Here is a 23,031-nt window from a genome sequence, read left to right as displayed (position 1 = left end):
AGATCCCAGCTGGTCCCTCACATTGCATTGTGGAACTACACCCATTCCAAAGTTGGGGGGTGGGGGGACAGGGAAATCCCTGCAGAGGGTGGATTCTCCTTTTCTTATTTGCTATGCTGATGGCATTTTCCGGTACTGCTACCATTAAGGAGGAAGCTGTTCCGGAAGTTATATTGTGATGTGGGGAAGAGACTGAATTACCAGCACGGAAAGTCTATTTCTAGAAGCCCTGTCTGCTGAATTCCTTCCCTTCCCCTTCTCATCTAGTTTTTATAAAGCGAGAAAGATGATATTTTAGGTTTTAGCAGTGCCTCCCACTACACTAAAATTTATTACAACACAAATGAATTTTAATCTAGACTTTAGTCGACACATGTACATGAATGTCTGGGGTTAGTATTAAACAGAAATGCACTTTTACGCATGAAATCTCTGTAGGAAATACTTAAGAGTCAAAGAAAAGTTTTCTGGAGTTATCATTTTTGTGGTGTGAATAAAATATTTTAGTACAACTCTCAGGTGAAGAGCCTTCTACTTCCTCCGACCAACCCCACATCATAGCTTGAATTTATTTTGGGAACTACAGTATTTTATTGTAGGAATGTGAACAGCTGCCATTTACAGTACTGAGTTCTTAGGAGGAAATCCTGGTAGTACCTGGGTTATAGTAGGTGATGATTTTCTGTTGTTCAATTACCAGCCTTTGCAGCTGCTCCATCTGTTCCATCATCACCTGTTCCTGCTGCCCTGGGCTCTGTAAATAGTACCAACGAAATGAATTAAAATATGCTCATCTCTCCCTTTTAACAGGAAGGAGGTTTTAGTTTTGTGGTTTGTTTGTTTTTAAAAGGTGATTCCATTGTTTTATTCCAATAACAAAAAGAGTGTATTTGTATTTAAACATTCTTTTGCAGAGATAACACTCAAAGAAAACAGCAGTGTGCTAAATTAGAGCCTTGCAGTGGGATTGGGATCTCATGGGTCCTGCAGGACCCACTGCCATAATAGTGGGAGCGGATAAACTGTACTTTATTGCAGGAGGGATTAGGTGGCAAAAAAAAGCAACAAACAAAAAAACACCAAATCTCTCATAAGTTTGTCATAAATAGAATTTCAGCAATATAAAGCAAGTTTTCCTTTTTTTTAAATAAAGCTTTTAATTCTTAAATTTAAATGGGGGATAGAAAGAGATTTCATGTCCATTATAACAGGAGTTAAAGTATTTTTACATGGTTCAAGCAAGACTTTTTTATTCTTTGAATGGTAAAAATTTTGTCTGAATTCCGCATAATATATATATATATATATAATGTCGACATTATATATAGTATATATATATAAACTGACCATTTTATTTTTAGTGGCAAGGGGAAATCTGTCTTTCCTGTGGGATTTGTGGGATCTAAGGGTTCTGTGGGTGGGAGTGGGATAAAAATGCAAGAAACCATGCAGGATCCGGTGGGAGTTGGTACTGCGGAGCTGGACGGGAGCAGGATTTTAAAAATAGTCCAGCACAAGGCTCTATGCTTGGGCATGAGAATCAGGAAGTGAAACTGACAATTTTTTCACTGTCCAACTTGAGTGAAATGTAAATTAACCACATAAATGATGAAAAGTAGAGTTTTCAAATTCTTTCACATACAATAGTCTGTGATACTGTTAGTAACATATATGGAAAAAAATTAAACACAATTTTAATCCTGACAGTATTCCCACTCTCCCAATCTTTGATGTCTTATGGCAGTTTTTACAGTCAAACCACACATACTTAAAAACATATTCAAGAGTGAATTATTTCATAGTGTTATTCAGTATTATGGCTGATAGGAAAATGCACACATTTTAAAAAAAAACAAAAAAATGAAATTTTTCCTGAACATTTTTCTTTGAAAATTTGAAAAATTTAGACTACTCTATAAGCCAGTCAAAAAACAGTAAAACATTTCTGCAAAACAATTTCCTTGAAATTTCAAGTGTTTTAAACATTTCACCCAGCGCTATTAGAATAAGCTATATCAGTAGAGTGAAACACGTTTGCTGGCAGATTTGTGAGCGGCTATGTTAATAATTCATGACCTGATTTGCAGAGGTGCTGAGCACATACAACTCTCACAAAAGCCAATAGGATTTGCAGGTGTCTCCGTAAACCTGGGTTCTATTCTTGGCTCTGCCGCTGACCTGCTGAGTGACACTGGCCAAGTCACTTCACTTCTCTGTCCCATTTGCCCTTCTAATTAGACTCTGAGCTGGTCAGGGCAGAGACTGTCTCTTACTACATATATGCATTATGCTTAGCACAATTAGGCTGTGATTTCACTTAGGGCATCTAAGTGCCACTGTAATATAGATAAATAAATAAATAGCCATGTTCCACTCTTTCCACATGCTGAAAATGCCTTACCTGCTTGGCACTCTGTGAATTTGGGCTGGGTGGGGGCCACAGAAGAAAAGAGAGGATGGGTAGAAAGGAGAGATTTAAGAGTGCCCCTAAAATTTCAGGACCTACGGCACTCTACAGCTGTTAATGCCACAGTCGTAGGCACCTCAAGCATTAAACTATTATGGAATAGAACAGGTCAGGCACTATCCTTCTATCTCCAACACAAGCGGGTTAGCTCCCTACCTCCATAGAACTCCTGGTCCAGAGAAACAGAGACCCAAATCTGCCCCAAATTAAAATGCTGCTACTAACCTGCCCACTGCTCCTTCTAGTCAGTCTATCCTTCTTTCTCTCTCCTTCACTCGTGCACTCCCCATTCACCTTGTTTGTCTCCTTCCCATCTCTCCCCTTCTGCTTTTTGGCTGTTCCCCCCACTGGCCTGCTTCCTCTGTCCTCTCTGTTGATCAAAACTTCCAGCCCCTAGCAGTGCAGGAATGAGTTAACACTTGCGGGGTGGAGAGGGAATAGCTCATAACCTAGTAGAGAAAAAGCAACATTCTAGTCTTTGTGCATATCCTCCCTCCATTACTCCGCCCCTGCAATTTGTCTTCCTTGCCTTTCATCTTTGCTTAGGCTGCAAACTCTTTGGGGTAGGGACCATGTCTTCTTTATGTTCTGTGAAGGCCTATCTCATTTCAGGAATTAAACAAACAGTAATTATGTGACTATATTATTTCTGCATCTTGTATTTCTCCAGCAGCCTGCCTGAGAGCATTATCTTCATTCTCCTGCTGCCCCTTCTGGCCTCACTGGGGAAGCACCATACACAGAAGCCAGCCAAACATGTTCTTTCTTTGTAGGAGTCTCTAGGAAAAGCATTTCAAAAAGACAGAGGCAAGGGCCTACAGGAAAATCTAGGATCTCCAGGACCCTATGCCAGATTTTAACTGCCTGACAATAAACTGAAGACAAGTTTACACCTCACAGAAAATGTTGCCGACTCTCTACACGGCAACCTAATCTTAAATAACTAAGCCCCAGCAAACTCCATTTGCCTGCTAGACATGATCTTCAAGTAGGGCCCTGTCTACACTTGCACTTTTACCAACATTGGTCTATTACCAGGCATCTCCCTGGGGTAGCAGTAGTAAAATAAAGTCTGTGCCTCATCAACACTACTGCTTCTGCCATTGCTCTCTCTAGTGGTGCTGCACAACGATGGGAAAAGTGCTGAAGAGTCCCAGTGTAATCGTACCCTACATTTCAGATAAGCTGTTGCCTATTATAGGTGGTGTCCATAGTGCAGTTTTATTTGGTAGTTAGAAACCCAGTGCAGCAGGCTGCTTTGGTGCAGGAGACAGTGCAGAGCTACTCTTGTCCAACTGTCTGTCTGCCCCAAAAGAAGAAAAAAGAGAAAAGGGACAGTCAAAAGGGAAGAGAAGGAGTAAAAGGACATAAAAGTTGAGAAAAGAAAAAGAAAAGGGAAAAGGCATAGGAAGAAGACAGACAATAGTGATCATTGAAAAAAAAAAATCCCCAACTTTGGTTTCCCATGTCATTGTCACACACAGGATGATGTGCTACCAAAGTCTGGAATTCCTCCTAAAGGAGGGAAGTGGAGAGGAATAAACATCAAAACGACAGGAACAAGGGGTGAACAAACTGATTTGTTCTTGGAAAAAGGAATTTGTTACTACAGATTATCATAACAAGCAGCATTTTATTGCCTTGAGGTCTTTAAAACAGCATAATCAGACACAGGGTCACACTCCACATCCTGACATTGCCACTAAAGCCTCTCCGTTGCAGACACAAAAGTTAGCAGACCTGTTCCTTCTTAGGGCAATGCATTAGACGCTATTTGTGTAGTCTTCAAAAACCGGGCGTGCTCATACTCCACTGAAATGCAATGAACGCTTAAAGCAAACTCACCTGCTCCATGTTTCTGTAGTGTATGGGTTCCTGACTTATCTGAGGAGCAGGAGCAGCAGCAGAGGAAGGACTGAGTGTTTCCGAGTCACTACATTTACTGGCCTGGACAATTCCAGTCTGAGTTACGCTGGATGCCAACAAATGAGGAAAAAGAGCAGAGTTGGCCAAAGAATTGAATTGCTTTGCATCCTGAAAAGCTTGGCCATGAAACCAGTTATCTGATGAGCTGCCATTACTGCCCATCATACTGCTTTGTGCCGAGTAGCAGAAGGGTGTAAACTGTTCATTGAATGAGCCATTTGTGCTGTTTATCTGGCCCAGGGGCAAAAAGGACATGGCCTTCCCGGCAATTTTGCTAGGAGATGGCACCAGTCTTGCTGGATCATTGGCAGTCCATTCAGCCATATGGTCTTCATCTTTGAGAGTATCTGCTTCCATATCCCGCTTTCTGAACTCCAGCCTATGGACATACAGTGAATGCAGTTGAAAATAAGCATGCAGTGCTAAAGCGATGGCCCGAGTGGATCCTACCAAGTGCCTCCATTTTTTTTTTCAATCCCAGAGCTTTTTTTTCAGGCTGAAGGCAAAGGATCTTCCATCCATAATAGCTGTCAAAAATAATATTATTCAGTCAGGAAACATGCAATAAAACAAGAAACAAAACCCCACATTTCTACCACTTGGAGTATCCTGCCTGCCAACTGCTCACTATTAAATTCCAAAGTGTCACACAGATGGGAAGCAAATATAAAGGTATGTTGCAAAAAATATACTTTTCAGCACCAAAAACATCCTTCAGAAGTGAGCTGCCTTGTCCCTTAGCTTCACTGTAAGCCTTTAGGATTAGAGAAATCTGCTTTGTGGCCAAACACCACAGAAGAAACATGGAGAACAGAAGATGATTATGCAGAGAATGCACTACTGAAAAACTATCTGACAGGTTTAGGTAACTCAGAAGAAAGCTTAGTTATAAAAAGGAAGGGGAAAATACACTCATAACTCACAGCCCATTCTCTTTGACTCAGGTGATTAAGAAGATTAGGGCATCTGAAAGCTGTGGGACAAAAAAAGCACATTTCCCTGTTTTAAACTTTCTTAACCTCTCAGTCCTCCTCTCTGAGAGAATGGCTGGCTGCTCCATTTTCTACACAGGTGATTTTAAAAATTATTTAATCAGTTGAACTTAGTGGGTCTTCCAGGTATATTTTAATTTGATTCATAGGCAGTTTCCCTGCCTTCTATGAAATGCAATATAGGCTCTTCAGTAGATTAAGCTTCGAGATAATTAATGACTTTTTCTCCCCACTTCAATTTAAGTGGTTTGAATATGATATACAGACCCATTTTATCTTGATCACTTATTATTATTAGTTAAGCACTGAAGATGTGCGTGGTGCTGGTACAATACCTAAAATACAGTCTCTGCTTCTAACAGCTTGCAATTGGTGTCTCACTGCTGTTTGCATTACATGTGTAATTTTATTCATGTGAGTAGCCCCACTGAGTTCAATGGGACATGTAATTTGAGTAAAGTTGAGTAAAGTCTAAGTGCTTGCAGGTTAGAGGAGAAGACAGGGAGAAAACAAGATATCCTGGGAAATGAAAGGTGGGAATAATGAACAATTTGAAAAAAATTAAACTAAGATATTAATCAGTCAAAGTTTAACACCTTCTTCCTTGTTTGAAATGCAGGCTTCCAGTTTCAGAAGGTGTCTGGCATACAAAAATTTAAATTACAATAGAAACTCAACAATCTTAGTCCATCAGAGTACCCATAACATTTCATATATCAGTATGATATGTGAATGTACAGGTGTAGTGCATACGGTTTGCTAGTGCTAGCCGTTCATCTCTGGAGAGCTGGGTTCCAATCCTGGATAAGACCAGAAGTAAATGTGAGTTTGGTGGTCTCATCTTAGTGCCTAGAGCACAAGCGTTTACATTGCATGACTGGCAATTTCTATTTAAATACAGCATGGCAGGGTGGCTTGTGCAGAGTCTGTCAGCACCAAGGAGCCCATCCTCCTCTGAGCGCACGCACATAATTCCAATTTATGTTTCTGGGAGTCAGTTGCACCCCAAGGGAGGCAACTTCAGCTACTAGAGTCATTTAAAAATCAAGTTGAAAGGTTATGTTGGTTAAAAGATATGGATAGTGAATATCGGGCTAAGAATCCAGAAGCCAACACCGCAGAATGAAGAGACAGGAGAAGAAGACAGCCAAGACAGAAATAAAACCTGATTATTAAAATTATCTGGCAGGCATGAAAGTGAAAACATTAGCATAGTAAATAATATTTTATCTTAATTTTCAAGCAGAGTAGACTTCTCTTATTTGAATAATTGCAAGAATATAATATACAGCATTCAACTACTAAATCTACATATTGTATGTTAAAAGACTAGCACTAACAAACTTTATAAATTAGAATACATTAGAATCCATTAGTTATGAGCCCTAAAGAAGGTACATTTTGTAGATTACATTGTACTACTTTTACTTTGAGTGTGGTTTTATTGTAAGGGTTTTCTTTTAATATCCCCTCCTGGCCTCCTTTAAGCTTTCCTTGTGAGCTAGTGCAGTTGACAAGCATGGAGCTGTAGTAATAAAATGACTGTACATGCCAAACACCAAACAATTCATCACTCTGATGTGATTAGTGATTTGGGCTGCTGAGAATGAAGCAAAATGAATATTTTCAGACACTTTGGACATGATATTACATGCTGTTGCTTCCACTCAGTCAGCCAGATTTTATCATGCATGTGCTTAATTCCTTGAATGCCATATATTAATCTCACTCAAGGCCCCAGCCAATTCTATTGCCTGTCACTGATTAGAAATGGAAGAGCCTTGCATCAGCATTGACCTTCTCTCTTCTTCCTCCCCTGAGATCCTCAGTGTTGGGAGAATTCATGATCGCTGATCCAGTGTTTCCAGATCCACTTATTATGATTAACATCACTTGCCCTGCTCTGTGGTGATCCGGATGCCAAAGTCAGAGTGAGGATAAAAGTATCTGTTATAAGTAGGCTTAGCAGAATTTTATTTTTATTTTTTTATAATTTTGACCAATAATATTGACTTTTATTGTTAAATATTTTCTATTTTTATCTATTTAAATAGTCACAGTTGCACAAAATTACGGGTTTTAAGCTTATTTTTATCTATTTAAATTTTCATTGTTGTGGGAAGTTATGGAGGAGTCAGAGGCTATGGGAAGGTCAGACAATAATTTTTAATGAAGTAGATGTTGAGATTCAAAAACTTGCACTTTATAATGGTTAAACACAAATTGTCAACATCATGTGTTTAAATATACAAAGTAAATATCTTTACATCAAACCCTAATAAGTTCTCAAGCAGCCTTTTTCTTATTTTTCCCATCTGTATTTTTGATTACTGTCAATGGAAATGTTTTTTCAACAGTATGTGTGTGCATTGTGAAATCGATGTTTATTGACATTTGCCCAATAAAAATCTAATCCTTCCAAGTCTACTTATAAGACGGGGGTGAACTGGCATGAAGATATGCAGGGCTGGTATACACTAAAAGTTAGTTTGACTCAGCTCGGGGATGCGAAAAATCCACCCCCTTGAGCAACGTAGTTAAGCCGATCCAAACCCTGGAGTAGACAATGCTAGGTCAACGGAAAAATTCGTGGGGAGGTAGATTAACTACAGCAATTGGAGAACCCCTCCTGGCCACGTAGGTAGTGTCTGCACTGAAGTAATACAGCAGCACAGCTGCAGCCGTCAACTACAAAACCCTCAGCTACAAATGCGCTGACTGGAGGAGATATCCACTATCAGCAGGCACTTAATTAAAAAGCTTAAGTAACAACAAGAAGACTCACATTTGCCTCTTTAGAAATCCAAGACCAATAAGACAGATGTCTGTCAACGTGGGGGTTTTCTATAGTACCCATCACTGTATTATCTAGGTCAGGGGTAGGCAACCTATGGCATGTGTGCCAAAGGCGGCATGCAAGCTGATTTTCAGTGGCACTCTGCTGCCAGCCTGGGGTTCCATCTGCCAGCCCCCTGCCAGCCGAGGTCCCGGCCGCCAGCCCCACTCAGCCCACTGCTGTCCTGGATGGACTGAAGCACAGGCCGGCAGCGGGCTGAGCGGGGCCGGCGGCCGGGACCCCAGCTGGCAGAGGCTGGCGGCCGGAACCTCAGATCGGCAGCAGGCTGTGCTCAGCTCGTTGCCAGTCTGGGGTTCATGCTGCCAGCCCCTTGCCAGCCGGGGTCCCAGCCGCCGGCCCCGTTTAGCCCGCTGTCGGCCTGGGGACATTGGAAACCTCAGCAAGGAAAAGAAAGGGCAAGGATCACACTAAACTGATAAGATCTGCATTTTAATTTAAATGAAGCTTCTTAAACATTTTAAAAACCTTATTTACTTTACATACAACAATAGTTTAGTTATATAATATAGACTTATAGAGAGAGACCTTCTAAAAATGTTAAAATGTACTGGCACACGAAACATTAAATTACAGTGAATAAATGAAGACTTGGCATACCACTTCTGAAAGGCTGCTGATCTCTGATCCAGGTGCTCCCCAGGTAAATTAAATGTGCCTGGTGAAATAGTCTGCTCTTCTCCTTTCTCTCAGATAAAAAAAGCATTGTTTGGGGAATAATATAGGTGGGGCTGGTAGCACCACCGGTTACTAAGTTAGCCTGATATTTCCATTATAAGCAGCTGAAAACAGGTTCTCATAATGTTGCCAAACTTGAAATGTTTGGGTTGAAATGTCCCATGCTGGATGTTTGCTTCTGCTTGAATTTTTTTGGAAATGTTCAGCCAAAACAGTTCAGCCATTTCCAAGAATGAGACTAGGAAATAATCTGTTGTTTTGCCCATGTTAAAACATTTTTGACAACCTTTTCTTTGAAAAGCGTTGGTCTGTCTACGCGTTCAAGTGGGGGCTTGAAATTTGGAAGGAAGGTGGCCTTTGTGTTAGAGATGCATCTTTTGCTATTCCTGTGAAAATCCACCCAAATTTGGCCAAGTTATAAGCCTTTGAAAACTCTCAGTTTGCACATGCTCAGTAGAGACTTCTTAGATTTAGAAGTTAAAATCTCCAACACGTCCGTAAGCAGTGAGCATGTTCTATCCCCTCACAGCTCCTAGTGCTGACCAGACCGTGCATGCACCATTCTCACAGGGCAACTGAGCATGTTCCAGCCCCTCACGGTTCTTATATTAGACCAGACTACACATGTGCCATCCCCACAGAATGAGCACGCTCCCTCCATAGTCGGGATACAGGGACTAGTGTGCAACTGGGCACCAGAACTGAGAGCTAAAGCTTGTCTCTCCAGTGCTCCCAGTTACCCCCCAGCTGGCACCCAGGCAGCCTAGACGGGTACTTGAACACAGAGGGAACAAGAGCCAGAGTTTGGAATTTGGAGAAGGAGGCTGAGAGGAGTAGATTGGGGCAAGAAGATGGTGAAGGCAGAGACACAGATTGGATGAGAAGCCTGGGGAGGGATACTGGGACCCAATGGGGATAGGACACAGGAGACATAGAGAGGATGACTGGAAACCAGGGGAAGAGAGAGAGACAGATTGGGGCATAGGGAGGAAACTGGCACTGGCTGAGCAAGGAGACTGGAGACAAGGAACCAGGAGTAGTGGTAGTGGGACTGGGAATGGCTGGGCAAGACGAGAAAAAGTACCTGCTGGGAGACTGGGACTGAAAGGGGATAAAATATGGTCAGCACTACAAGCTGTGAGGGGATAGAGCATGCTCACTGCTCACGGACATGTTGGACAGTTTGACATATTCGGGTGGGAGGTTATATTTAGAAGTTAATCTGGCACCTCCAGCACCCACACAATTGTGGGCCCGATCCTTTTTTCCTTTTCCTAGTCTTACGTCTCAGGGCTATCTGTTCCAGTATCCCCTTTCAGTCTCGGAGCTAAAGGCCCTTCCCCACAGTTGAGGGGGAGGGGGCCAGCGAACCTAGGCCACAGGTAACAGTGAGGGACAACAAATGAAAATGTAGTGGAGGATACTAACAGTAGGATAAGCAGTCCGAGGAGCAGAGACTGGAAATAGGACGAAGAGCCAGGGTGGGCAAGAGACATGACTGAGGCAGGGATAGGGTGGAGGGCTTGAGATAGAAAGGGTCCAGTGTGGGCAGAAATGGACAGAAGACTCTGTGTCCACTAGAGAACACACCCTTACAAAACTTGGAATGGAACTGAAGATTCCTGAGTCTCATCATTCGTCTGCTGCCTGCCAATATCTTGAAATACACTGGCAAAGTGATCCATTCTCCTCTAGTGCTGCTCTACCTAGAGGATGACAACATACGACTTCTACCAGTTACTCCATTAACTCAAGTGACAGAGGTCTGTGTGGTGGATTTCAAGGTTCCAGTGCTGCTGCTGACCCATGTGGTGGTCAATATAATGCCAGATTAGGAATTTATGGTTTTTTCAGTTTGCTTTTTTAAAAAACTAAGGAATTATACCCTAAAAAAAAAAAAAAGTGAAAAAAACATTATTAAGTTGCAAAAACTAGTAAATGCCAGGTTGCTTGTGAAATCTTAATTTGGCCCCCTTGTGTGTATGCGTTATAATACTGCCTTTATCCATCCAAGTGACCATCACATACTATTTTTCCCACAGGACCCTGTCTCATTCAGTACACAAGCTAGATGGCGCTCTGGAGGTGAATCAGTGTTGTGTAGTGGAGGAGGCTGTTGTCTGCAGAACACTGCTTCACTTGTTGCAGAAGTGGGAAGGTGCGTAGCTAATGTAGTTCTGGGAGATGGCAAGCCTAAACCCACTCAGCGCTAAAGGCCCTCCCCTCAGTTGAGGGGGAGAGGGCCAGCAAACCTAGGCCACAAGTAACAGTGAGGGACCTCAGGAGGTCATCTAGTCCAACCCCCTGCTCAGGACAGGACCAATCCCCAATTTTTGCCCTGATCCCAAATGGCCCTCTCAAGGATTGAACTCACAACCCTGGGTTTAGCAGGCCAATGCTCAAACCACTGAGCTATCCCTCCCCCCAGTTGATGCTTGTAGCAGATGCTTCCTTAACTGCTTTTATGGATTTTAAATTAGCAATTGTTTTCTGTACATTATTTATTTATTTCATGGAACTCCTGTTGTGCAGTATGTTTGTTCCAATGGTCTGCTGATTTTATAGGAATTAATATGCTTATTTCAGCAAAGGAATGTCTGACCAGGTAGTCTCATTAAATTGCCCATCACCAGCCTGGCTGCTCTGCCTGAGTGCTCCCATGCAGAGTTGGTGGAACTCACTGCTGTAAATTAATCTGAGAGCAAACATTCATTTACAAAAAATATTTCCAGCCCTGGGGCCCAATGCTGTAATCCCTTACTGATAGATATTATTGTTTACACTGGGAGCAGTCCCACTGAAGTCAATAGAGTCGATATCAGTGGACTTGGGCCCCTTCTTCTGTATGTTTTGAAATGGAGCAAACCCCTTTCTGCAAGTGGCAGCAAGGAAGGCTTCCCCTGCAGCTCTGGCTCTCCCCACATCACCCATGGAGCTCTTGATGCTAATGAGAAGGGGTGAACCCAGCAGTTTGCATGCATCCCACAGGAATTTAGGTGGGAGCCCCTTGGTGGGGCATGACCCCCTCCCTCCCCGAAATGGGGCCGGGCAGCAGAGAATAGAGCTCCCCATTCAACGCACTTGGACTTTGCTCCTATTCTTCTGTTCAGAGCAATGCTTGGGGTGGGGGGCAGATGGGGTCATGTGCCCCCCTGATTTCTGCCAGGGTTAATATCCACTGGAGACACCTGACTCACCCCAGAGTAGAGGCTGGGGGCGGGCTGCTGTATGAGACACCCCAACTTCTCCCCTCCTCACAGACACCTGGGCTCAGCGAAACCGCGGCAGAGCTTCCCCTGGGCGGGCGGGCAGGCAGGGCATTTAGCAGTGGGGCGCTGGGCTCCCTCGCCAGGCTGCAGGGCTCGCACCTGCTCTGGGCAGCATCCACAGTGCCTCCCCCCGCACCCCCCCAGCTGGCTTCTGCCCCCTCCCCCAGTACCAGCGGGCTCTAGTCCTCAGCGTCTGCCGCCCCACCCGCCCCTGCACAGCGGCCCCGCCCCCCAGGACAACAGCTGGCTCTGAGCGTTCGCTCCCAGCGCCCACAGCTCCTCCCCCGCCGCTGCCGGGCTCTCCACGTGGCGCCGCAGCCCCGCCCGGCCTGCCTACCCCCAGAGAGCCACCCGGGAGCGGGAGCAGCTCTCTCCCTCCACTCGTCTCCCCCAGGCACTGGCTTCCTTACCTGCCCTGAGCTCTCCCGGACCCTGGCTGCCGCAGCCTTTCCCTGGGGTCCTAAAGCCCGACGAGTCTCCTGCTGCCAAGGAGGGAGTTTCCAAGCTTGCGGGCCCGGTGGGCTGTAAGCCTCAGCAGTGGCCCTTTCAGAGCAGCCTCCATCGGCTACTACATGGTGTCGTAAACCGGGCCCTCAGCAGCCGCTCTACCACCAAGCCTCCCCGGCTCTCTCTGGAGGACGCTGCATTGTACAGCCAGCCCCTTGAGACTGTGCCCGCCCCGCTCCCTGCAGTCCCGGGTCCCCGCGGGGAGCCGGAGCCCCTCGCCCCGCTGGGGAGCTGCCAAGCCCTGCAGCAGCCCGGCGCCGTTGAGCTGCGGCGGTAGCTACAGCAACTGTAAACAGCAAGTGCGGCCCCAGGCAAGGGAAGCGTCGTCCCGTCTCTCTGTCCCTGCCTCCCGCGGCCCTTCAGTGAGAGCCCGCCCTGCGGCAGGAACTCGCCAGCCGGGCGGGAGCGGGGGAGCTGCCCAGGGGAGCACCCCAGCAGCCGCCTCCAGTGGCGAGAGCCGCCTCGCACAGCGACCCCACATGTCTCCAGAGGCGCTGCCCAGAGTCCCTGGGGGAGGCTGCACAGCGCAGGGCAACGATCCCCGCTGGCGCCACCAGGCAAACACCGAGGTGAAGCATCTCACTGCCCTTGGTAACAGCTCTGCAGCCCTGTCACCTCCCCACCCAAGTGAGTGCGTGGAGTGGGCTGCGGGACAGGGGATGCTGCACATGGGAACGTAGTGCTTGATGCAGTTTGACAGGCTAACAACCGAAGGCCGGTCTGCTTAGGGCGCACATTGAAGATCCATGGAAATACTCATAAGGGGCAGGGGGCCTGGTGTCAGCTACATTTTCCCTTCTTGTCCTGCACTGTGAGCTTTATGAACCACTTTGAACCAGAGTGCCTGATGGTTAAGGATACCATTTAGTCATGGCAGACATGGACTCCCTGACTTTACCAGACCTCTGTGATGTTTTCAGCTTCAGCTGTCAGCCGCTGGAGCCAGGTCCCACTCCCCACACTGCAGCCTGCTGCCCTGGCCTGTTAGAAGTCAGAGCACACTGAGAAGCGCTTCTCTGGCATGCATGGGGCAGGGAGTAATAGAGGGGGGGCAGTAACAGGCGACCTATCTAGTCCCTTCCTGTGATCCACTGGTAGGTCCGGACTCACTGTTTGAGAATTACTACTCTATAGAATGTTTACCTAAAATAATGATATCATTCGCAGTAAGGTATAGTACTCCACTAGCAAAATACTGATTAATCATTTGAATATTATACATTTTAAAAATTTAAATTGAATGTAAACCAATGCCAAAATTGTCTTTGTACTTTCAGGAAGTATTTATCTCGCCTATCCAATAAAGGTTTTAAAGCAGATTCATAGTGAATGTTATTTGCTGGCAATCTGAATTGTAATTGTTGCTAAATCGCCCACTCATAATGATTATACAAAATTCACTTAGAAGCAGTGAAAATTATTTTGGCATTTGTTAAAACATTCAGTCTGCATCAAATGCAAGTACACATATTCTGGGTCAAATCCTCAGCCAGTGTAAATCAGGGTAGCTCCATTGACTTCAGTGGAATCACACTGATTTACACTAGCTGAAGATATGGTCCTTATTCTTGTTATTTATCATTACAAGTGCATTTTAAAGTCTCTAAACATCTCTGGTCTGAATACATATCCTCAGCAATCATGGAGAGCCTCAGTGACGCTCTTAGAAATTAGACTGTAATAGCAGCAAGAACTGAAAGATGAAGAATATTGTATCTCCACCCATCCAACAGGGTCATGATAAAAACATACATGGTCAGACACAAAAAATCCTAGTTCTGTATGCACAGTAAGTTGATGCCACTGGAGACTGTGGTTCATCTAAAATGTTGTCCTAACACTTCCACAGATTTGTACTGTCCATATGTGATTTCTTAACAGGTGTTTGTGTTGTACTTTTTTTTTCTTGCTGTTACAGATTCTGGTACTTTTTTTAGCACGATTTGTTCAATGGTTTCTAACACAATAAGAACTACCAAATTTGGTGCAATAGTCTAGGTGTCATAAATTATTTTAATTTCAGCACGTTTCTTTAGTGCCTGCTGTTTAGTATACACTGGAGTGCTTGAACTGCATGTGGTTTATCTTGGCAGTTGTAATGAAGCCTGATGCCCCAATGCCATGGGAGATTTTTGTTTTACAAATTACTCACTCAGGTTGATCTAAAGCTAAATTATTGTCACAGTGAAAAACCTCCACATCAAGTTTCCCCTTTCCTCACTCATAACCTTCTGCATAGAAAAAGTACTTCTCTATGAAATGCAGTGCAAGATAACTATCTTTGAATACTGCTAGTTAAATCATTGTTCTCAGTTGCATACCACGTGGCAAATGCTGTGGTGGTCACCAAAGATCACATTTATCAAGTGAATATTCATTGTTCATGGTTTTGTGAGGAATAATATTTAACCAAATGCTAAACATTTTTGAAAAGTATACACAATTTAGAGGCATTTTACTGCAAAGAAAACTTCCCCTTTGGACATGCTGGACCATTACACTGATGGAAATTGAGAGTAACTCCATCAATGTATTAATATTTCTCAGCTACAGCGGTGGTATTTCAGGGTTGTACCAGATGCTGTGTTTTAAAATGGACTGGAATCTGCCAATAGCACCTGACCTGCAGTGCTGGTGGCTAGATTTCCCCCAAAAAGCTTCTAAATTCTGATTCCAGGTCTCTAATTGGTCCAGAGAATTTAAAAGTGAATGAGCATAAGGCAGGAGCAGAGAGGGAATTAGGAGCATCGGGGAGAGCGGGGGGAGGTAGATAGAAGAGTTGCAGTGACAGAGATGCTCCAATCTGTCTTGCTTCATATAGCTCCTCATAGCTGGGGCTGATGCTGAGCCACTGAAGTGGGGACCATGTTGGATCATATTAAAGAAGTTCTGTATTAAAATCACAAATGAGTTTGATTCCCCAGAGTTTAAATTCCAGGGTATTACTAATTAAGAGGTCTCTTGGTTTTTGGTACTGTTTCTCTCCCTGTATGTGTGAAACTTGCAAGCTGCTAATTGTGTTAGTACATTCTAAGACAGAGTCTATTCTCAAAGCAATTCACAGAGAGAGAGAGACTCAAAGCAATACTCTAACAACAGAAACAGCACCCAGAGACTCCCCGCCCTTTTGTTGTATTAACAATTGTGATTAAAATAGAGATAGAGGATGTATGTGGATGGATGCTTGGTGTGGATAATAACTGAATGATCAGGGAGGTGCCAGCCTAAGAATCCAGTGTCCATCGGCTGAAGAAGGCGTCAAGTGGAAATAACCAGAGGACCCCCCGGAGGGCAGACTGGAATCCACCCAACAGCCTCAAGAATGGGAGAACCAAAGAACAAGATAACATCTTGGAGCCGTCAGGAATGTGCTATCTGCTGATTGATTCAGCAACAGCATGAAGCAGCAATTCCCATAGACTGGCATAGGAAGAAATTCCTATAAAAATAGACTCTAAAAAATGAGAACTTTGGGGGGTCTGATTCTGCAAACCAACTTCCAGGAGCATCAGATGAGCATCTGACAAGGCCCTGCTCCCTCCTCATGTCCAGGCCACCTGGCCAGTGGCTTGGCATGAGCAACTCTAAGGCTGGTAACTATGATAACAACCTTGCAGAACCTGTGTGTGTGTGTGTGTGTGTGTGTGTGTGTATGAATGAATGTGAGAATAAATTTGAGATTGAATGGAATGTTATAACTATAACTAACTGCTTACTATGATTCTTTCTGTATTCACAGTAAATGTGGTATTTTGCCTTTTTCCCTTTAATAAGATCCTGCTGGTTTTTATTTTATTGGTACAACAACCACAGCCTGGTGGGCTCCCTTTAAGCAACTGGACTGTCAATCTACAGATTTCTATGCTCCTTTTGCAGCCAGCTATTGGACCCACTCAGGGAGCAATAGCAGGGAGGAAAAGTGAGGAACAACGGGAAAGGGAAGATCAACAAATGAGGAAAAATCATTATGAGACAAGTGGGGGCTGTGAATAGGGAACAGGGGTAAGTTGTACCCAGTTTTGTCCCTAAAATGAAGGGAATGCATATTTCTTTTGTAGTTTTCCAATCTTAGGGAGGCAGTTGATTTCTCCTGCATTGTTTCTAAAATACAACGATACTAGAATCTTGTCTGTAAGCAAAAGGAGCCACTATAGTGATCAGAAAAAATTTCTCTCCTATGTGCAGTTTTTATCTCCCCACTATACTTATCTTTCTGTGTGCCTTGCTGCTTACTTGTCTCTTCCCCCTTGCCTACTGTCATTTCCTCATGTCCAGCTGCATTACCTTGCTTATTACTCTTCCCATTTCATTTGTCTGAGATGCTGATCAGTCACATTGAAACAACTCAGCTTGAGGCAGCAGAAACTACAGTGGAGGAGAAAGTGCTATTTCATTTGGATTACACAAAACTTCTCTCTAACAAAGAATGCTAAATTCAGTTTAATAGACTCGAGAGCAGCAGGAACAGAATGCAAAAGCAGATCACAGATAAGAACATCCTACTAAAGCGAAACAGGGGTCCCAATCCACAAAGATACTTGAACACCTAAACCCATGACTTAGGCACCACTGCACTCCACAAAACTCCTGCTGAAACTTGTAGGTGCCTAAATTCATGCAGTGCCTACATTTTCAGATTAAGAGTTCCCTCAGCACTTAAGTTTCTGCCTCTGGGCAGGAGAAAGGGAATGCCAGTAAATGAAGATAAAGAGAAAAATCATCATGAGACAAGTGGGGTCTGTGAATGGGGAACAAATGAGGTGTACCCAATTCTGTCCTGAAAATGGAGAATATGTAGGGAATGCATATTTGTTTTGTGGTTTTCCCATCTTAGGGCAGTTGATTTCTCCTGCATTGTTCTTAAAACAGTCTGATACTGGATTCTTGTGGATTCCAGCACTGCAGGATCACTGCAGAGATAGGTGCACAAATTCAGGCAGTGGGGAGGCACCTATCTCTGTGAGGGCAGCAGGGTTTAGGATACAGACCTCTCCTGGGCATCTCCCATTGGCTAGTTTAGGCAGCTCCCCACCTAATAGAGTGGCTTTTTCAGATTGCATTCTAAGGCACCCTTCTCTCTGCATTCATTGTATAGGGGGCCTAGGCACGTAAAAAATGGTTACCTTTCTTTCTGTAACTGTTGTTCTTTGAGGTGTATTGTATATGTCCATTCCACTGTAGATGCATGCACACCTCATGCAGTTGTTGAAGAACTCTTTCTCTCAGCAGTACCATCAGGGCCAGCTCGAGTGCCCTCTGTCGCCACACATCACTGCATGCCAGGTTAAGAGGGCAGAGGTACCCCGACCTCTCTCAGTTCCTTCTTGCCGGACAGACTCCAATAGAGAAGGTAAGGAGGGAGGGTGATGGAACTGACACATGCAACAAATCTCAAAAAACAACAGTTACAGAAAGGTAGGTAACCGTTTTTTCTTCTTCAAGTGATTGCACATGTCCATTCCACTGTAGTGATGCATAAACAGATTAATATGGAGGTGGGATCGGAGTCGACCTGAACATGATTGAAGAACAATCTGTCGAAAAGTGGCATAATTTCTGAACTGTTGGGAAATGGTATAATAAGCAGCAAAATTGTGAACTGATGATCAGGTTCCTGCCTTACAAATGTCTTGAAAAGGAGAACTTGTGCTCAGAAAGCTGCTGACGCCGCTTGAGTTCTAGTCGAATGCGCCAGTACTGTTGGGAGTGGCATGACATTAGCTAATTGGTAGCAAAACTGAATGCAAAAGCAAATCTAGGAGGAAATCCTCTGCGTGAAAAACGGTTTGCCCTTCATTCTGTCTGCAATTGTGGCAAATAACTGCACTGAGGATCAAAATAGTCTGATGTGATCCAAATAGAAGGTCAATACCCGCCTCACATACAACAAATGCAGCCTTTGCTTATCTACGTGCATAAGTCTTTTGGAAGACCATTGGCAAATACATTGCTTGGGTCACATGGAAATTGGAAACCACCTTTGTCAAGAATTTTGGGTGAGGGTACAGGTAAACTTTAACCTTATGGAAAACCATGTAAGGAGGTTCTGAGACCAAGGCTCTCAGTTTGCCCACTCTCCTTGCTAAGGTTATTGCAACGATAAAGAAGATGGAATAAGGAGCAAATCAGAAAAGGTTCAAAGGGAGCCCCCATTAACTTCATTAGCATGAGGCTGAGATCCCATGGGGGAACAGGCTGTTGAACCTGAAGGTATAATCGCTGCATCCCTTTTAGAAATCTGATAGTTATAAGGGTGGAAAAAAACAATCTATTACATCCAGTGGAGGGTGGAATGCTGACATAGCTACCAAATGTACTTTATTGGAACTAACTGTTAGAACCTGCAGATCTGGAACCTTGGGAGTGCTGGGCCACTCACACCTCACATCACTCCAGAAGTCTTAGGCTGGGCTTCCATGAGAGGACCCTGTGAGGCTGGGCTCAGCAGAAAGTAGCGCCCAGTGGGACCTGAGTGGTAGCCCCTCATAGCCCACTGATTGGCCAGTATCAGTACTTAAATCAGGAAGCCATGAAGGGGAGCCGTCTGAGCAACAACAACACAGACTGCCTGCCTGTCTCTGCTCCAGATCCTGCTTGCGATAGACTCTAGTTTGTCCTCAACTTCACTATTTGATTGTTGTCTGTAACCTGATGCCTGACCCCAGTCTCCTGGTAACCTGACACTGCCTGCCTCCTGATTCCAGGTCTGTCCACTGTCCTGTCTTGGTCTGATCGCCTACGTCCCTGTCATGACACTGTCATGCCTTGATGTTTTAGGTGCAACAGATAAGATCTGCTGAGACCAGATATAAAAGTGTTACTCTTTGGCAAGGTAAGTATACCTAGTTGAAGGCTTTCTGCTATTCAGAATCAACTCCTGAATGTTTTTCAAGAAAGACATTTCAAGCTGAAGCCTGAGCCCTGCCATGGTAAGTTGAAGCCCAAGCCCCACCGCAGGGGGATGATGTCTGAGCCCTGCTGCCCGGGGATGAAGCATGTAACTTAGCTTTGTGGGGCCCCCTATGGAGTGGGGCCCCAGGCAATTGCCCTGCTTGCTACCCCCTAATGCTGGTCCTGCACTTGCAACCCCCCAAAACCCATCTTGTGACCCCCAGGTTTAGAAACACTGGTCTAGACTATGTCAACAGGGGGCATACACCAATGCTAGCCATTCTTGAAGCCTCCTTAGGTGGAGCCTGGCACGTTCCACCACATAAGTATATGCTGCTATGTGTCACAGAAGTCTGAAGTAAGTGTACACTGTAGTAATGGGATGTGGCTTTAGGAGCAATACTAGGTCTTGCAGCATTTGGAATCATGACTGGGATAGAAAAGCTTTGGCTTATGAAGATCCAGGAATACTCCAATAAACTCTGTTCTTTGCAAAGGTTTTAGAATTGATTTGTCCCAATTGAGTAATAACCCTGGTGCACTGCAGGTGGACTGAATGATGGCCACATTTGACAGAACTTGAGTCTGGGACCGGCCCATTACTAGTCAGTCATCCAGATAGGGAAAGAGGTGGATTCCCAATCTCCTTAAATACGCAGCTGCTGGTACCATGCATTTCATGAAAATGTGAGGGGGCTACTGATAGCCCAAATGGAAGTACTATGAATGGATAATATGTTCCGTGCACTATAATCTCAGAAATTTGCAGTGGTCTGGATGGATCACTATATGGGAGTAAGTGTCCGGTAAGTTGAGGGCAGCATACCAGTTACCCTGTTCTGGCGAAGTAATGCTGGAAGCTAGAGTAACCATGCAGACCTTTATTTTTTTCAGGTACTTGTTTAACTCTCTTAGATATAAAATAGGTCTGAGATGGCCTTCTGCTTTGGAAATATGAAATAGTGGGAACTAAAATATTTCACTCTGAGGAACAGAGGACCTTCTCCCTATTGCTCCCACTACGAGAGATTGGATCTCCTGCTGAGGAATGGTCTTGTGACAGTGGTCCCCAAAGAGGGATGGGGAAGTGTTTAGAAAAGCTGGACATGCACAAGTCCATGGGTCTGGATTTAATGCATCCGAGGGTGCTGAGGGAGTTGCCTGATGTGATTGCAGAGCCACTGGCCATTATCTTTGAAAAGTCATGGCGATCGGGGGAGGTCCTGGACGACTGGAAAAAGGCAAATATAGTGCCCAGCTTTAAAAAAGGGAAGAAGGAACCTCACCTCAGTCCCTGGAAAAATCATGGAGCAGGTCCTCAAGGAATCCATTTTGAAGCACTTGGAGGAGAGGAAGGTGATCAGGAACAGTCAACATGGATTCACCAAGGGCAAGTCATGCCTGACCAACATGATTGCCTTCTATGATGAGATAACTGGCTCTGTGGATATGGGGAAAGCAGTGGATGTGATATACCTTGACTTTAGCTAAGCTTTTGATATGGTCTCCCACAGTATTCTTGCCAGCAAGTTAAAAAAGTATAGAGTGGATGAATGGACTATAAGGTGGATACAAAGCTGGCTAGATTGTCGGGCTCAACGGGTAGTGATCAATGGCTTGATGTCTAGTTGGCAACCAGTATTAAGCAGAGTGCCCCAGGGGTCGGTCCTGGGGCTGGTTTTGTTCAACATCTTCATTAATTATATGGATGATGGGATGGATTGCACCCTCAGCAAGTTCGTGGATGACACTAAGCTGGGAGGAAAGGCAGATACGCTGAAGGGTAGGGATAGGGTCCGGAGTGACCTAGACAAATTGGAGAATTGGGACAAAAGAAATCTAATGAGGTTCAACAAGGGCAAGTGTAGAGTCCTGCACTTAGGACGGAAGAATCCCATGCACTGCTACAGACTGGGGACTGACTGGCTAAGCGGCAGTTCTGCAGAAAAGGACCTAAGGATTAGAGTGGATGAGAAGCTGGATATGAGTCAACCATGTGCCCTTGTTGCCAAGAAGGCTAACGGAATATTGGGCTGCATTAGTAGGAGCATTGCCAGCAGATCGAGGGAAGTGATTATTCCCCTCTATTTGGCATTGGTGAGGCCACATCTGGAGTATTGCATCCAGTTTTGGGGCCCCACTACAGAAAGGATGTGGACAAATTGGAGAGGGTCTAGTGGAGGGCAATGAAAATGATTAGGCGGCTAGAGCATATGATTTACGAGGAGGCTGAGGGAACTGGGTTAATTTAGTCTGCAGAAGAGAAGAGTGAAGGGGGATTTGATAGCAGCCTTCAACTATCCGAAGGGGGGGTCCAAAGAGGATGGAGCTAGGCTGTTCTCACTGGTGGCAGATTACAGAACAAGGACCAATGGTCTCAAGTTGCAGTGCGGGAGGTTTAGGTTGGCTATTAGGAAAAGCTATTTCACTAAGAGGGTGGTGAAGCACTGGAATGGGTTACCTGTGGAGGTGGTGGAATCTCCATCCGTAAGAGGTTTTTAAGGCCTGGTTTGACAAAACCCTGGCTGGGATGATTTAGTTGGTGTTGGTCCTGCTTTGAGCAGGGCGGTGGGCTAGATGATCTCCTGAAGTCTCTTCCAACCCTAATCTTCTATGATTCTATGATTAGTGGGGTGGAAAGTGGGTAGAAACAAATTGAAGGGAATATCCCAAATCCACCTTGCTTATGACCTAAGCATGGAGGATGTGGGATAGACAACAGGCAAAGATATGGGTAGGAAAAGACTTGTCTACAAATATTGGTATGCTGCCCTCAACAAGCCCATCAAACTGTATGTTTAGACTGGCTGTTGGTCAAGAAGACCTTGCTGCTACAGATGATGAGGGGGGCAGTGATCAACTCCAGTAACTCCTGTCTCTTTTTTTCAGTGGCTCCTGGGGCCAAAGTATAAAGCTCTGATATCTGTGAGCCTGCTAGAGTTGGAATTGCTTCCTCTTCATTGCCAGTGTGTAGCTTCCAAGCAACTTCAATGCTGCCCTGAAATCTTTTAAGCTATGCAGCCTTTTGTCCATCTTTAAAAAAAAAAACAAAAAACGATGGACACTCAAATGGTAAATCCGGGAAGGTCTGCTGTACTTCAGAAGGAAAACCAGAACACTGCAGCCATGAACATCCCCTCATAGATATGGCAGATGCCAGGGAACAAGCTGCTGAGTCCACTACATTCAAACTGTCCTGAAGTGCTGTCCCGGCTACCAGCTTACCTTCTTCTACCATGAGAGTGAACTCCTACCTGGAGTCCTCCAGTAGCCTGTCCTTAGACTTCGTAATGTTTTCCCAGACTCTGAAGTTATAGTGACTTAGGAGGGCCACTTACATGGTGGTGGTAGGCCCCATGGTTGTACAGGCCATTGCCCCTGGTAATGTGCCCACAGCTGGGACTGTTGAGACATCCATGGACTCCACAGCTTACATGAAGGATATGC

The 23,031-nt window shown here is 44.7% G+C and overlaps 1 protein-coding gene across 1 annotated transcript in view; it reads right to left on the bottom strand.

Moving 5' to 3' along the window:
* Positions 1-4,809, bottom strand: part of LOC144262167 (centrosomal P4.1-associated protein-like) — a 61,729-nt gene extending 56,920 nt beyond the window's left edge. The window contains 3 exon segments of the mRNA XM_077811819.1: positions 658-754; positions 4,313-4,767; positions 4,770-4,809. Coding sequence (XP_077667945.1) covers positions 658-754; positions 4,313-4,767; positions 4,770-4,809 — 592 coding nt within the window.
* Between the last annotated feature and the right edge of the window lie 18,222 nt (positions 4,810-23,031).

This window comes from Eretmochelys imbricata, chromosome 3 (assembly GCF_965152235.1).
Source record: "Eretmochelys imbricata isolate rEreImb1 chromosome 3, rEreImb1.hap1, whole genome shotgun sequence".
Lineage (NCBI taxonomy): Eukaryota > Metazoa > Chordata > Testudines > Cheloniidae > Eretmochelys > Eretmochelys imbricata.
The sequence above is the reverse complement of the archived record's forward strand: the minus strand, read 5'-3'. Positions and strand labels throughout refer to the sequence as shown.